This window comes from Vipera berus, assembly GCF_964194415.1.
Source record: "Vipera berus genome assembly, chromosome: 2".
Lineage (NCBI taxonomy): Eukaryota > Metazoa > Chordata > Lepidosauria > Squamata > Viperidae > Vipera > Vipera berus.
The window spans coordinates 233,186,810-233,202,164 of record NC_138203.1 but is presented as its reverse complement, the minus strand read 5'-3'; the positions used below and the strand labels follow the sequence as shown (position 1 = coordinate 233,202,164).

At 36.5% G+C, this 15,355-nt stretch overlaps 2 protein-coding genes across 4 annotated transcripts in view; both read left to right on the top strand.

Annotated features, from left to right (window-relative positions):
* IL17RD (interleukin 17 receptor D) overlaps positions 1–5,664 on the top strand; it is a 55,312-nt gene extending 49,648 nt beyond the window's left edge. Inside the window, exon 13 of the mRNA XM_081315529.1 lies at positions 282–5,664. Within this exon, the coding sequence (XP_081171655.1) occupies positions 282–397 (116 nt within the window). The 3' untranslated portion in view covers positions 398–5,664. The remainder of the gene's footprint in view (positions 1–281) is intronic.
* Positions 5,665–10,859: 5,195 nt separating this feature from the next.
* Positions 10,860–15,355, top strand: part of ARHGEF3 (Rho guanine nucleotide exchange factor 3) — a 148,525-nt gene continuing 144,029 nt past the window's right edge. Inside the window, exon 1 of one of the 3 annotated variants that reach the window (XM_081317439.1) lies at positions 10,860–10,897. In XM_081317439.1, the coding sequence (XP_081173565.1) occupies positions 10,869–10,897 (29 nt within the window). In that variant the 5' untranslated portion in view covers positions 10,860–10,868. The other 2 variants (XM_081317438.1, XM_081317440.1) reach the window with 2 other exon arrangements.

Genomic DNA, 15,355 nt, shown 5'->3' with positions numbered 1-15,355 from the left:
AAACTCCTGGCTGTGGGCAGAGTGAGCCTGCAAAGCTGCATTCTAACCACTGTGCCACCATGGCTCAGTGCTAATAAAAGCTGCTATTTTTATTGTATAGTTTTGAGGTTTGTTTTATACAGTATGTAACAAAATAAATGGTAGTATATGTTGAGTATATTATACATGCTGTAACTCTGCTACTGAGAGTAGAATGGCATAGAAATGTTAGAATGTGAATAAATAAATTATCGATTTGGAGGAAAAACCAATTAACTAACAATACCTATCTTTCTTCCTAGGAGAAGATGAACCTCCTTTGCTTGCTGCCACCAAATCCCTCGTGCCTGGAATTTGTAAAGCAGAACTTCACTGCTGCATCCACACAGAAGAACTGCAGGCAATTGCACCTTTATAATGGATTGAAAGATTGTTATGCATTGCCACTTTATCAACAGCATCTGTTTAAACATTAATCTATCATTACAGTCATTTAACTTATTTGAAAGAAAATATACTTTCCTGGAGGATTTGCTTCCTAGGGGAGTTCATGGCCAGTATATTTTGTTTTATATTTCATTCTTATATAAATAGTTTTCTGTTTTGATAAGAAAACTTTCAAGATTGGGAAGATAACAAAGAGTTAAAAATCCATCTACTTTCTAATATGAAATATTGTTTTTGGAAATTATGAAATCTTTGAATTCCGCAGTGAATTTTGATTTCATTCTATAACAGTGAGCCATGACTCTTTACAACGATATGCTTTTTTCCATCCTTACTTCTATTATATCCAAGAGGAAGGACACTGTGAGTGCTTAGTTATAATTAATCTATGCTTCCCCTTCCATCCAAAATGGATATTCTGATTAACGTTTAAATTATCATAAAATTTTGTTTTGAAAGTAGTTTAAAATGGAGCTAACTGCAATTTAGTATAACAGCCTATTTAACTGGAGGAAACGAGTAATGTTTGATCCTCCGATGCTCTGTGCATTATATCAGGTTCCTTGCTGCAAATGCTGAAAAAGCTGAACATCATAATATTTGGAGATTGAAAAGCAGGATTCACAAGTGTTAAAATACCAAAGATAAGACTTATAAAAATAGGCTTTACTAAAAACAGAAATCGTAGTTGAATTCTACTTACCCAGCCTAGCATGTTTAAGTAGAAAGTTAAAAATATATGTTTTGTGTCTTATGTTACTTGTGAGCAAACTTATATTAATGGCTAGTTTGCCATTCCAGTTCAAAAAGTTTTAATTTAAACTCAGTTATGTTTCCTAGTTGTCTGCCAACATTCACGCTAGTCTTAATATTTCATTGTTTAAGCATCTCCATAAATGTTTTTAACTTTAGAAGCTAACATATTAAAGTTCAATTGAACAATTAAATCAAGGTCAGGAATATAAATAATTGATATATAACTGATTATTTGTTTCTATGAATGATAAAATGTTCTTAGGATTATATAAACCCCCCTACCTTTGAAATCTAAAGTTATGACCAGAATATTTACTTTAAACTGTTGTCCTGGATTGGTTGAGGATGTTGTTGTTAACTGATATACCTTACACTGACATTTTTCCAGGTTGTTTAATAATTTTAAGATACATTTGCTTTTTTCAAAAAAATATTCCTCAACATCAGCAAATAGACATTTTCATATAGATAATGCAATTTGTGAGCCATTATATAACATTATTAAGGGGTAAGTCTTGTAGATAAGGATTAATATCTTTTTTCCAATTTCTCTTTAGCTGAAGTGGAGTCATTTTTGATAGCAGCAATTTTACTATGTTTTAAACTTTGTTTTTTTTAAAAAAATATTCCAGAAAGGAATTTAAACTTTCTTAAATATTTTAATGTGGGGAAATAATTTTGTGGAAGAATTATTTCCATAAACAATGATACACATATGATAATCATGAGAATTATTGTTAAAACTTGCACTGTCCCTTCTGTATATTTGCTGACCACTTGAAAATGTTGCTTGTGTATCCTGATTACTTGAAAGTCCACATAACAGTTCTGGAGGATTTCCTTAAAATAAAATTATTTTTTTTAAAAGTAAGGAACATATGTGGTAAATTCCTCAAATAGCAAAACACATAGGTTTAAAGGAAGGATGAATGGTCATTTAGAATAATAAATGTTAGAAGTAGGGACATAGATACAATTGAGACCATATTTTCATCCCCAAATGCTATATTTTTCTATTTGTACTGGTGAAGAAGTCCTGTTGGGATTTCCAGAAAAGAAAATTTAGTCATGGAAAGATTCCCGTATCTTTTATATTTCTTGGGGATCTAAAATGGCCTTGCTTTACTCATGCTGCCTAAGAGTTATGAAGGTTAAAATCTCTTATTTCCTCAGGGCACCACATAGATAGATAACAGCTATAGCGACCCATCTATATTTTCTGGGTTTCCAGTGATTTTTGAGTTTGTACTCAACCATATCTTCACAATTTCAGTTTTATTTAACTAACATATTGTGATCAAATAACTTGATTTTTGATATATTAAGTTATATTCATAATACATTTTGATAAAATGCTGTCAATTTTAGGAATTAGCAATCCTAAAATCGTATCTGTGATCTCCCAACTAACCTAATTGATAATTAGATTACCACTAAATTACCACTTTTCTAAATCAGCACTTCCCTCCACTTACTCTCAGCTTCTCTTCCTCAGAAGAGGTAACTGTTTCCTTTATTGATATCATATTTGCAATGCTTCTCAGGGATATTTTTGCATATTTTGTATTTGTATGTTTCACTTGCATGTTTTAAGTAGTCGTGCAACTCATGAAATGCCTCAATACTGCATACTATCACTTTTTTTAATTTCTGCCAGCTTCAGAGTTCTCTCCTCCTTTTCAAAATCATTTTCCAACTCAAGAGAATGAAAAAAATAGTTACAGCCAGCTTGTGATTCCTTATTTGCTCTAATACCATTCATTGAAACTTACTTATCAATTACTTCTTTTTGGATTAATTATGTTTTATAATTTAGCATTATAATTAAAAAGATAACAATTTAATACAAGCTAAAAGAATAAAAATGCAGAAAAGAAAAATAGAACAGAAAAAAATAATAATGTACAAAAGAAAAGAAATATATGATTGACTTTTTCTTTCATCACAAGCATAAATAATTTTAACATTACTTTCTCTAGCAAATGTAACAAAATATTTATTTTTCCCGTATCTCGTCTGTTTTCTATAAACAAATCCTTAAGGATAACATTGTCCTAGTTAATGAAGTTCATTAATGATTACCAGAGATAACATCTCTATTTTACTCTTGATAAAATAACTCATACTTTCTTTACTTTTAACAATCTTCAGTTAATTATATTAATCCACAATTTATCACTTTCTGTTTGAGAGAACTAATGGCCATAGAAATTAATAGACCTCTATGGTATGTTATTTATTATAAATAATAAAGGTACTCTTCATCCTCCTTCATGGCTTTAAAATTAAGGTATAAAAAGTGGTATTCTTTTTTCCTGCAGAGGAATAGAGGCCTCTTTCCTGACCAACTGCTTTTACATTGTTACTTCTATTCTCTCCCTCTTAGCCCAACACCTAAAAAAAAAAATAATAATTCAAGTTTTCCCAGAAAGTATGCATACAGAATCTCTTCTGGAGATTACACAGGAGTTAGTCTTTCTCCATTCTATAAGTCCAACCAATAAAGTAAAAATTAAGTGAAGTCTCTTAAACTTGCTGTTTAAAAAAGAGGGGTGGGGTGGGGAATAAGAATCTTAGGAAAATAGGTCAGAGACTAGGTGCACAGAGTCGATAGTTTAAACTATTACTCAATCTCAGGAACTTTAAGATGGGTGGACTTCAACTCCCAGAATTCCCCAACCAACATTATCAGTTGAAGTCCACTCATCTTAAAGTTACTGAGGTTAAGAAACACTGTTTTAGGCACAGTCCTAAGATAAAGATTCCAGACTATATTAATTGCAACAAATCGTAGTGTGGATATTGAACATTGTGCTTCATAAATTTGAGTAAAACTCAAAAAGACTTACAAGATAAATCAGTAAACCAGGCATTTATGAGAATGCGAGTGAGTTCTTGTCATGTAGTAGATAAAATGCTAATTCAAATTGTTAATTCCTTAAACTTTTTAAGAATAACAGATAGGTTGAGATGTTTTCAGTTTACTTGAGCATTGGGAGAGCATACAATTCCTTTATAGTTTTTGTGAAGACGTAAAAAAAAACCTGAATTGAAGTAGGAATGTAATTCCTTTTTCCAAGAGGGATTAGTTCTGTTATGTTCACTTCTGATGTAGAGGTCCAGAGAAGGAAAAAAAATCTTAGGCTGCTAAACTGTCTGAAGGCTTAATGGGCTTTCTGTACGTTGTTACTTATAAACTGACCATAACCTTATGCAGAGTTAAACATGATTCATTCAGTTAGGAATAGTGATAACTGGAGCAACGGTCTACAGGGGACATAAAGTAAACCTATCCTCAAACGAAGAGGCAATCTAGTAAAGATACAGTTGCTGATCAATTGAGTTTGTGCACTAGGTACATACTTGACCCATTTCTCCATATATACCAGCGTGCCCATGAGAAAAGTCAGCCTTTAGGTAGTGCCATTATAAGATGGTGCTAGATAGAAATAATTTATTTGGATTTGTTTCGATTAAGTAATCACCACAGAAACTGGCTATTGCTATTTTTCTCCTTAAAAGACTAATTCCCAGGTTATTTTTAACTTAAAAGTACTTAATACTTTAACTTAATGAAATTTTCATACAAAACACTTCTGTATGCTTTAGGGAAATGTTTTTCCTTTCCAATATTGAAGGAGGCTCGATCATCAAGGTGAATTTTTGAGAAAGGATAGAATTTGCCATGAACAAGTTCTATGCAAACTTGACTGGAATATACGTTCCTTTGATTATCTGATAAATTCCATTGAGAAATCTATTGAAATATGAATCATGTTTCTATGCAGTCCAGAAAATATTGGATAACGTAGATTCAGCATGCTTACACTGAAATTACACTTGTATCTAAAATCTGTTTGGTATTTGTCTCTTGGGTATTAGGATCTTGAGAAAATTGGAGTAATCCAATATCCTTGTGCAAACAGAAGGGCCCCTTTCATTCATGAAGGAATTTAATCCTAGCCCCACTGAAAGAAGAGGTTGAAGTAATTAATTTTTTGTTGACTTCCTTTTGTTTTGCATCCTCTCACACTATTTGCTTAGTAGACCAGGCAGTGCCACAGTCATCCTGTGTAGCTCACCAAAAGATTGTAGGAGAAAACTAACCATCCTTTGAGCAAGATTCTAATGAAGCTCTGGATTCAAACCACTATAGTTCAGTATTTCTGTCCATTATTAGGACAACAGGAAAGCCTCTTGAAAACCAAAAATGTTAATATACATTTTAGAGGTTAGATCATGATTATTTTAGTATTGTTTTAGATGCCAAATTTAATATTGTAACATAATTCACTGTGTATTTTTTTAGATTTTACAGATATGGAGATATTTTCTAAATGCTTATAATTCTTGTGTGAATTAAATTGAAATATGTAAGAAACATCAACATGGATCAATACTTAAGTAAATTAGTGGTATTCATGTTTATGTACAAAAATATAAGCTCTTGGTAATAGCTGATCTTAGGGTGAATTTATTTTTATGTTGCCATAATTAACATCAAAATAAAAAGTCATAAAATTAATTTTAAATTGCTTATGTTTTTATGCTAGATTGTTTTTGTAAGCATGTATTTCTTCAAACATTAGCTTCACAACAAGAGTAACAATAAAAATTGTGTACTTCTTTATCTAGTTATTACCTTCTTGAGATTAAATCTCTTTACAGCTGTTACTACAAAACATAAATTGAAATTGGTTGAAATAAAACAACATATGATGAAAATTTAATATCCAGAAGCTGTTCTTCTGCTTCTAATGAAATTCAAGGGACTTTAGTTTACAATGATTTTAGTGAATACTGTATATGGAATAAATTAGCTCTCAGAAAAAAAAAAGTTTTATATGGGTGAATTTAAAAGCACTACGCACTACCTGAGCTTCCAGTTATATCAGTCTAAGCTTCCAAATGGTCTTCAAGGGCAGCCCCATGTAGAAAGAGTTGCAATAGCCCATAGGTGTCAAACTCGCCATGTCATGTGACGTGTTACAACCTTTTTTGCATTGCCGGAGCTGGGGTGGGTGGGGTCTCTGTATGATGCAACTGGCCCGCGGGCCGGCAGTTTGATACCTCTGCAATAGACTAACCACAAAATGACAAAAGCACGATTCTGTGCAATGCCTTTAGCTCCAGAAAAAGTTACAAGATGTAGTTGTGCGATGGCATTGCTGACCACAGCTTCCAACTTGAGAACACCAACTTGTGAACCAGCTCCATTTGGAGGAACACTTCATCCAGAGCTCCAGAAGAAACTTATTTGGGTCCAAAATCTGCAAATCAATTATGGGTGATTGTATTGGCAGCCATACACTGTAGGTGTCATTAATGCATGGTCAACCAGTTTGGTCTAGAGCAGAGGTGTCAAGCTAGGTATATAGGAGCTGTGGTGGCGCAGTGGTTAGAATGTAGTGTTGCAGGCTAATTCTGCTCACATTCGATTCCTTCTATCCTGACCTGCTCAAAGGTTGATTCAGCCTTTCATTCTTCTGAAGTCAGTAAAATGAGGACCCAGATTGTTGGGGACAATATGATGACTGTAAACCACTTAGAGAGGGCTGTAAAGCACTATGAAGAAGTATATAAATTTAAGTGCTATTGCTATATTGATGACATCTTTCTCATGTCAACAAATGACCTCACTTGTAGTTTTATGTGGTTGTTGAATGGGTAGGAGCTATTCCAAACCTTGCAGCATCCCATACTGGCACCAGCCATTCAAAAAGGGGAGGGAGAGGGAGAGAGCGAGTGATCACTGTTCTTTCAATTCCATTTGTATTATAGCATTCAGGTTGCAATTTTGCAGTACAGAATAGAAATACGTTGAAGTTAGCATTAAGCCTTCTTTCATTTATACTTACACTATTTTTGTGTCTTTCAATCAATCTTAATTCCTGGCAATTACATTAACTAGTCCATGCAGTTTTCTTGGCAAGATTTCCAGAAGTGGTTTGTCACTGCCTCGTAAGGGCCAAGAAGCAAAAGCACAACTAGTTTCATGCTTAAGGCAGAATTAAATGCAGGTCTCCTGGTTTCTAGTACGGTGCCTTTAACTACTATACCAAAACAAATCAGAACTCATTATATACCATGTTTATTACAATTCCACAATCATATTTTAGTGCTCTCTTAAATACTAATGGACATATGAAGTTTGGGCTGAAAGTTTTTCAATAATATTTCTTAAATCTTACAAGTAGTTTTTTTAATCTACTTTTAAAGAACACCTGCAAAACAGAAAGTATTTTAAAGAAGTATAAAGCTAGTTCCCACATATAGTGTAAAAGTAAGGACTACTAAAATAAGTTATACTGTGCTTCCAAATAAGTGAATTTAGAACTGCCCTGCATAGCATCTAATAATTTGCTGAGCATTTGTGAATGTTTCAGTAAACATTCATCATGAGTCATAAAAGAAGAAAGGTAAGCTACCCTTCATTAAAATATTTGCAAACATGCCAAAATGCTGAGTGAGAATTAAGAGGAAGTCATGGTGAATTTCAGAATAACACTTTTATTGCACATAGTAATTATGCATGTATTAATATATATATTGACATGATATTTTTATGCAGATACATTTACGTAAATTTTATTTATTAGGTTTATATTGTGGATTTCACTTCTCATTTTTAATCAAAACAATATTTGAAGTATATTTTATGACTAAAACAATACATTATTTGAGTATCTGGCTCTTTAGAATATGATATATTCTGTTCATTCACTCAGCCAGGGAGACATTGTTCAGTTTCTTTTAGAAGGTATTTGATGGGAACACAGGAGAAGGACCTTGATACTTAGTCTGAGACTTTGGACTCAGATTTCTTGTCTGACAAACTGGCTAGCCCTCTTTCCATTATCTTTTTGCCAAAATGCATTCTTATTCTGGCATATTTTAAAAAATATGTGGCAATTAGATGTGGGATATAAAAAAACCTAAATATTTATATCCTGATTGTCTAGAAGAGAGTGGCTTAAATTTTAAAACAGGATCAGCAATCACAAATTATTGGTCTAAAATATATATTGTAATGCATCTTCCTATTAAGTTTTAGGATTTGCTTAATGGTCTAACTAGTATTAGGAGATAGCCTGTGCAATTTAAATTTAGAAAAATGTCATTTCTAATTATTCAGTCTTTATGATTATGAATAATTTCTTTTCCCTCCTTTCCTCCTTCATCTCCTTGCCATTCTCTCTGTAATTTATTTTACCCTACGTTGAACAACTGTATTTCTGGTAACTTTTTCTTCAATGCCTTCCTCTTCCCATTGATGGCCCTTTTTAGAAATGAAAACAGTGGATCTTAGCTCATGCGATCTTTAAATTTGGCAGCCAGAGACCAAGTTTGAAATCTTAAGTACTGCAACAAAAAGGCTAAAATGATTGCTGAGGAGCATGCGGGTAATTATAAAACTGTTATTTTGCAGACAATAGGGAAACTATAACTGAGGAGGAGCTCTAAAGAAAAGTGGGTTTGTAGATCCAGAGCAGAGCGCTACTCCTTTGACCTTAACATCACATAACAACAGCAGAGAGTAGAGGTAGTCCTCAACTTACGACCACAATTGGCACCAGAATTTCCATTGCTAAGCAAGCCAGTTAGATGAATTGTACCTAATTTTAAGACCTTTTTGCCATGATTGTTAAGTGAATGACTGGAGTTGTTAAGAGAATCAAGCGGTCATTAAGGGAATCCGGCTTTCCCCATTGACTATGCTTGTTGGAAGCCAGCTGGAAAGGTCACAAATGGCAGTCACATGACCCTGGGATGCTGCACCATCGTAAATACATGCTGGTTGCCAAGCATACACGTTTTGTTTATGTGAGTGTGAGTATATTGTGACAGTTGTTAAGTGTGAGGTCTGGTTGTAAGTCACTTTTTTCAGTGCTGTTGTAACTTTGGACAATTATTAAACAAATTGTAAGTTGAGAACTAGATCAGGTTGCACTCTTGGCTTTTCTAATCCCTTCCTTTTACCCGTTTGCCATCCTTGTCATTCCACTATACTTACTTCATTTTGTATTATCTCAATTTACTTCAGGGCTCAATGCCAGTCCTAGTCTCCACAGCTAGTCACTCTGTTTTCCCATTTATAGTTGCTCACTGACATCAAGCTATAGTGCTGCTTCTCCTATCTTTCCTTCCTTTTTTTAAGTCAACAACCTAGAAAGATCCAAAACAAGGGATGATTATCCAAATGTCTCTTATTGCTAGCTGTGCCTACCTGATCTGAATAGAGAATGTGAATTTGTCATCATCTGACTGCTTGGAACCAAGTCAGTTTCAGATACGTACTTTGCCAACAGTCAGCACTTAAGTTTTTTTTTGCAGAAATTGAGATCTCTAACTCTAAAGTCTTAAATTACAGCATGACAAGAATGGCAGCTGCTCTAGATGTGACCTGCACACGGCGCCAAAAACTTTGGTAAAAAGGTTGCACAGTCTACTGTAATCAGATTTTTTGTCTTTGTATATCTGATTGGATTCTTGTGGCATTTATGAACTAAATATATCAGTGGCTGGAGGCCAGAATTTGCTTTGAAGCACACCTGCCTGCCAGACGGGGGGGGGGGGGGGGGGGGAAGGCAAGAGACAAAAACCTAAATCCATAATATACTTCAATATAAGGAGAAATGTTGCTAGATCCAGTGTTGCTTATTCCATACATAGGGGGCTGAGTGAATGAGCCAAGATATTAGTTTCTGCTATACATGGACTGTATTATAGGAGAATAACACTAATTATATAGCAAACCGGTTGGATTCATAAATAATAGGGCATAATGTGCATTGCTTAGTTTTGGCTTGACTGGAAAAGTAATCTGTGTGGTTTATTCGACAAAACATGTTTAAACAATGCATAGTGCAACCTGTAGACTCAGTGGAGTAAAGTACTGGAGACTGAACTTTTTTTAAAAAAATTGAGATCTGACACATCTTATATAAAGTCCTTAATTAACAAGAATAATGCAAAATTATTTTTCTTTGCCGCCGAATCATAGACTTTACATTCCGGGATAGGAAGGCGATCTCTGACACTCGACGGCGGGATTTCCGCCATTAGTTAGCGACCGAGAACCTCCCCCTTTTCAGAAATCAAACCCCGACACGTAATAACCACAGCCACTTAAAAGAGGGAACTCCTTCTTCTAAATACTCCCTAAACCAGGGGTAGGCAACCTCGGCTCTTTTATGACTCATGGACTTCAACTCCCAGAATTCCTGAGCCAGCTATGCTGGCTCAGGAATTCTGGGAGTTGAAGTCCATGAGTCATAAAAGAGCCGAGGTTGCCTACCCCTGCCCTAAACAAAATAATTAAAAGGGCGGATGACACGAAACGAAATCCCAACGGGGGAAGCGAGCAATACGAACAACCGGGCCAAAGAGGAGCACTGGCGCGGGCAAAAGCGCTTTTGCAAACGATTCCAGGCTTTTGCCCGGGAAGCCCGATTGATTCTCAGGAGTGAAGACTCCCCGCACCAAAAAGGCTCTCGTGGCTGCGATAAATAACACGCCTCCCTCCCCACACACACACACACACACTAACGGGGCGCGCTTCAACGACTCCACGGGCCGCTCTCGCTCTTTCAAAAGTGTGAGGCGGGCGTCAGTTGCAGGGCAGCCGAGCCAAGGGGCGGGGACACCGTCCCAATCGCCAGGCTAGTGGCGGGGGAAGACTTATTATGCCTGTACTTCTGGCGCCGTGGGGATGGTGAGCGAGCCCGCGTGTGGGTGTTTGGGTGGGTGCGCCCGCGCGCGCTGATGCCGGGCGAGAGCTGCCTTTGGGATAGAGCCAGCGCCGCCGCCGCCGCCTCCTCTCGCCAAACCTCCGCGCCACACGCAAAGTTCTCTGTGGGGGGAAAGTGGACCCACGTCACTCCCCGAGTCTCTCTCTCCCCCCCCCACACACGTCTAGCTTGCCAGGTGGCTGCGGGAGCGGGATCGTGCCTAGAGGACCCTTTCCGTCCTTAGCCCGCAGCGCTGAGGGGGTCATGCAGGGGGGCGAGGAAGAGCCCGAAAGCACCAGGTGAGGCTTCCGCGCACAGGGAGGGGTCGCGGGGGAGACCTGGAGGCGGGTGGTGGTGGTGGTGGTGGTGGTGAACGGGAAGAGGCGAGCTTCTTGTGGTGGCCGGGGCGGGGACTCGGCTCCCGCCTGTCAATAGAGACTCTCGCCCCCGGTGCATGGGAGTTCCCGAAAAGCGGCCGTTGGAAAAACCCCAAAGCTTTCGTGTCCCTACGGAGGCGAAGTTGTGCTTCTCAGAATTCCCCTCAGTCGTTCGCCGAGCTTGGAAAGTTTTTTTTTTTTTAAAAAAAATTCCCCTGAGCTCAGACCTGGAGGCTTTTTTTGTTTTTGTTTTTAAAGGGTGAGGGTAATCCCACCCAGCCACCCCCCCTGGATTTGTTGTGCCACAGAAACCCTTCGTTTTGCTTTTTTTCCCCCCACTCGGTACAGAGTTATGTGTTTGGGAAGAGACGCTCACAACATGCTCCTGAGCGTAGTAGTCCTTAGCCGGCCTCGAAATTGGATAATCCCGGCGGATTTCTAGTTGCAGAAGCGGAGCCGCTCATTTACTACGGTAAAAAAAAATCCTTTGGATGGGGAACCAGCAAATGCTAGGAGACTTATCTTTGTAAAAACGATTAAAACCAAAAGTGTTTACATGCAACCGATAAAAGTTACCGCTGCCTAGGGAGGCCCTCGGAGAAAATTTCAAGGTGCACAGATACTCCTACCGGCTTATCTTGTTTATTCTTGCAGCCTTTCCTTGAAAAGAACAAAAAAGGTACAGAGAAAAAAAATACTGGCTTGCTTAAGAAATCTTTACACATCACCCTTTTGTACAGCATAATACAAGGCATTTATCAGGGAGGCTGGAGCTGAATATACATGGTGTCCATCTGTTCTATTAGACCCAGGTTTTACAGATGCTTAAAGGCTTTTACGTTCTCCAGTGGTTGATGAACTACAACTGCCAGCATCCTTCACCACAGGCTATGTTGGGAGTTAAGCAGGTTCCAGAGAATCACAAACCCCTCCTTTAACAAGACCTCATGAGCACAATTGCTTTGTATATCTTTTAAATCTGAATAATATTAGCTATCTTGATAACTGTTACATACCTCATGAGCACAATTGCTTTGTATATCTTTTAAATCTGAATAATATTAGCTATCTTGATAACTGTTACATACTGAAAATGGCAGTAGAATAGAATTTATATGAACAGTCTTGTAAGTTGGGTAGCCAGCCTCAAAAATTCTTGAATTATTACTCTGTCTAGCAACTACCCAGATACTTAGCTGTAACAAGGATAGACATGCAGCCCAACAATTGCAGGCCTTGGGGTTCCCTTAAATTGTATCATTGCAAACTGTCAGCTTGGTGCAATGCTAAAATGTTTTCCCTTCCTTTTAAGATGAAAAATAGATTTAATACAGAATAGAATTAGCACCATCCCCAACCAGCAATCAACCAATACTTTTCAAGAAGTCTGCAGTTACTAACCCCAAAGAATTCAAATTCCACACGGACTATAAATATTGCAGAACAATCTTCACTTCTATGCTGTTGAGTTGAGGAAGCCTTGCTGGAGTACAAGCTGAAATCTCTGCCAAAAATGTGATCTTTATTTTGGTATTGATCTCTGTAAGCCAGGAGAACTCCAACTAAAAGTATGTAGGCTTAATTCAGTCTTAAAAAGATAAATTCCAACTCAGAAAAAATCCTGTCTGTACGGATGTGTGTGATGCAGCTCTGTTCATCCTGTATCACAATTGTACCCACTGTAGATATCAGCCTCTTCCAGACATTAAATGTAGACTCCAACCAACAAATATTGTCCACATCTGATGTATAATAATATTTCCAAAGAACAGAAAGTAGCATTCAGAACTTTTTAATGCAAAGATATTTGCATTTCAAAATTAATAAAAATGCCAAGAGTCTGTGTCCCATTCTGTAGGAAAACAAGTTTGTGATTGTTCTATAGAGCATTTAGTATAATAACAGAAAAAGTAGCCATTGGTTAATGTGACAACTTGTGCATGACCATCCAATGATCAATTATAACAAATCTCAATCATAGTTTAATTTTTACCAAACCATACAATACAACCTATTTTTATATTAGTAGACAAACTCTGTTTACATCATTGTAACAATGCATGGCCCTCAGTAGACTCCCAAGCAAATGTATATGATTATTTTATCAGAGTACTTATTTTTAAACAGCTTTACATATTTTAAAAATCAAATAAAAACTTTTCAGTACATAAAACCAAATAACATTCATTCTTATGAAATAGAAGGACAATAATCAACTTTTCGAAATGCCTCTTCTTTTAAGATAGTTCATCAGCATAAGATTTTACTTGGGAACTGCTTGAAGATGGACCTCAGTATTTCAAATGATACAGTTTATCATCATAATGACAAGTATTAACAGATGTGGCAAACATACACTTTCAGTGATACTATGTTAATGAGTGCCTTCTAATCTGATAAATATATCTGTAATATGTCATAGTTTAAAGTTTTCAAAATGAAATGAAAAGGGAAAGTCTGTGCAAAAAGTTGCTTTTGTTAATACATTAGCATAGCCAAAGTCAGGTCTAAATCAGGCATGGGCACCAAAGATTACACATAGCTTTTTTCAGTCCATACAATCTCCTAAAACTTCTGAAATTTGGTGAGAAATCACAGAAAAAATTGGTGCAATTTTCTATTTTTAATGAATAAGTAGATATATTAAGCCTCCAATAGTGTGTCTATTCTGCTAAATTCTCAGCAACCAACACTGGAAGAAAAGGACTGAAATTCTGGCCTGTATTCAGAAAAGTCATTGCCATCCCTCTGCAATTCTTCATGACCATGCGTGTGTGTTTTGTTTTGTTCTTTAAGTAGCCTTTAACCACAAAAGACTTTGTACCCCTTCTTGATTATCTAGCACTTTCATGGGGTTGGGATGTTCCAGTAGCTTCAGCCACCATGGATAGAGTGGAAATACTGTAGTTGAGTAGCATCTAGATTATCTCAGTAGGTGGTAGCACTTAGGTCAAGAACTATGTAGGGTCAAACTTGGTTAATAGTGGAATAGAACCTTCCTGAAAATTTCAGAGCAATAAGACTAGAAAGTCAAAAATTATGGAAAAAGATAACTATTTCACATTGGTGTCAAGAAAACCTCATGATTGTGTCCACATGCTCACAAGGAGAGTGATTATAGGGCATTACTGAAGACCATAATGTTTTCCATTTTAACTTTAGAGTTTGCTAATAGTAGCATAGGTATTGAGAGGCTTAAGTCTATTGTCCTGGTGAGGCAGTGGTTAGAATGCAGTATTGCATGCCAATTCTGCCCACAGTCTGGAATTTGATCCTGACTGACTGAAGATTGACTCAGGCTTCCATCATTCCGAGGTTGGTAAAAATGAAGGACCAAAATTGTTGGGAGAAATATGCTGACATTGTAAACCACTCAGAAAGTGCCAGACCTGTACTGTATATAAAATCTAAGTGTTATTGCTATTCTCTTATTTAAACCATATTTATATCTTCCTAGCAAAAAATATGCAAATATAATCTATCAGCATTTTAAAGGGTTATCTGCAAATTATAACTGAGTGCTGACAAAATTGAAACGAAATACAGTAGTGAATTCCAAAATATTGAGAAATATGGCAAATATTGGGTTTTTTTAAATATCCCCCCCCCCCGGATTGTGATCATTGGAATTTTATCATTGTTGATTGCAGTTTCCCTGTACTGCTGAATAATGCATATTCTAATTAAGTAGTACTGTAATTCATATCAGTGGAAGTATCTTTAGAGTACATTAGCAGAACTGGTTTTATAACATTTTCTTCCCATGTTCACCTTATGTCTGAGGACAACATTTGTAGACAGACGTTTGTGTTGAGGGTGAGCCGTCATTTTTCTTTAATTTTCAGCACACATGTAATTAAAAATTGTGCAATCTTTTTAAAAAATCCATATACCTTTATATGTATCCTTTTACCATACTTTTAAAAAATGGTACTTAAAGTAGCCTTCAACTTTTCCCAGATTGCAGAACCCTATAGCATGTAGTGTTCCTGTAAGTTCAGATAATAAAACACCTGATATTCAACATCCTTCAGTTTCTTCTGCAATGATAACACTTTGCATTAG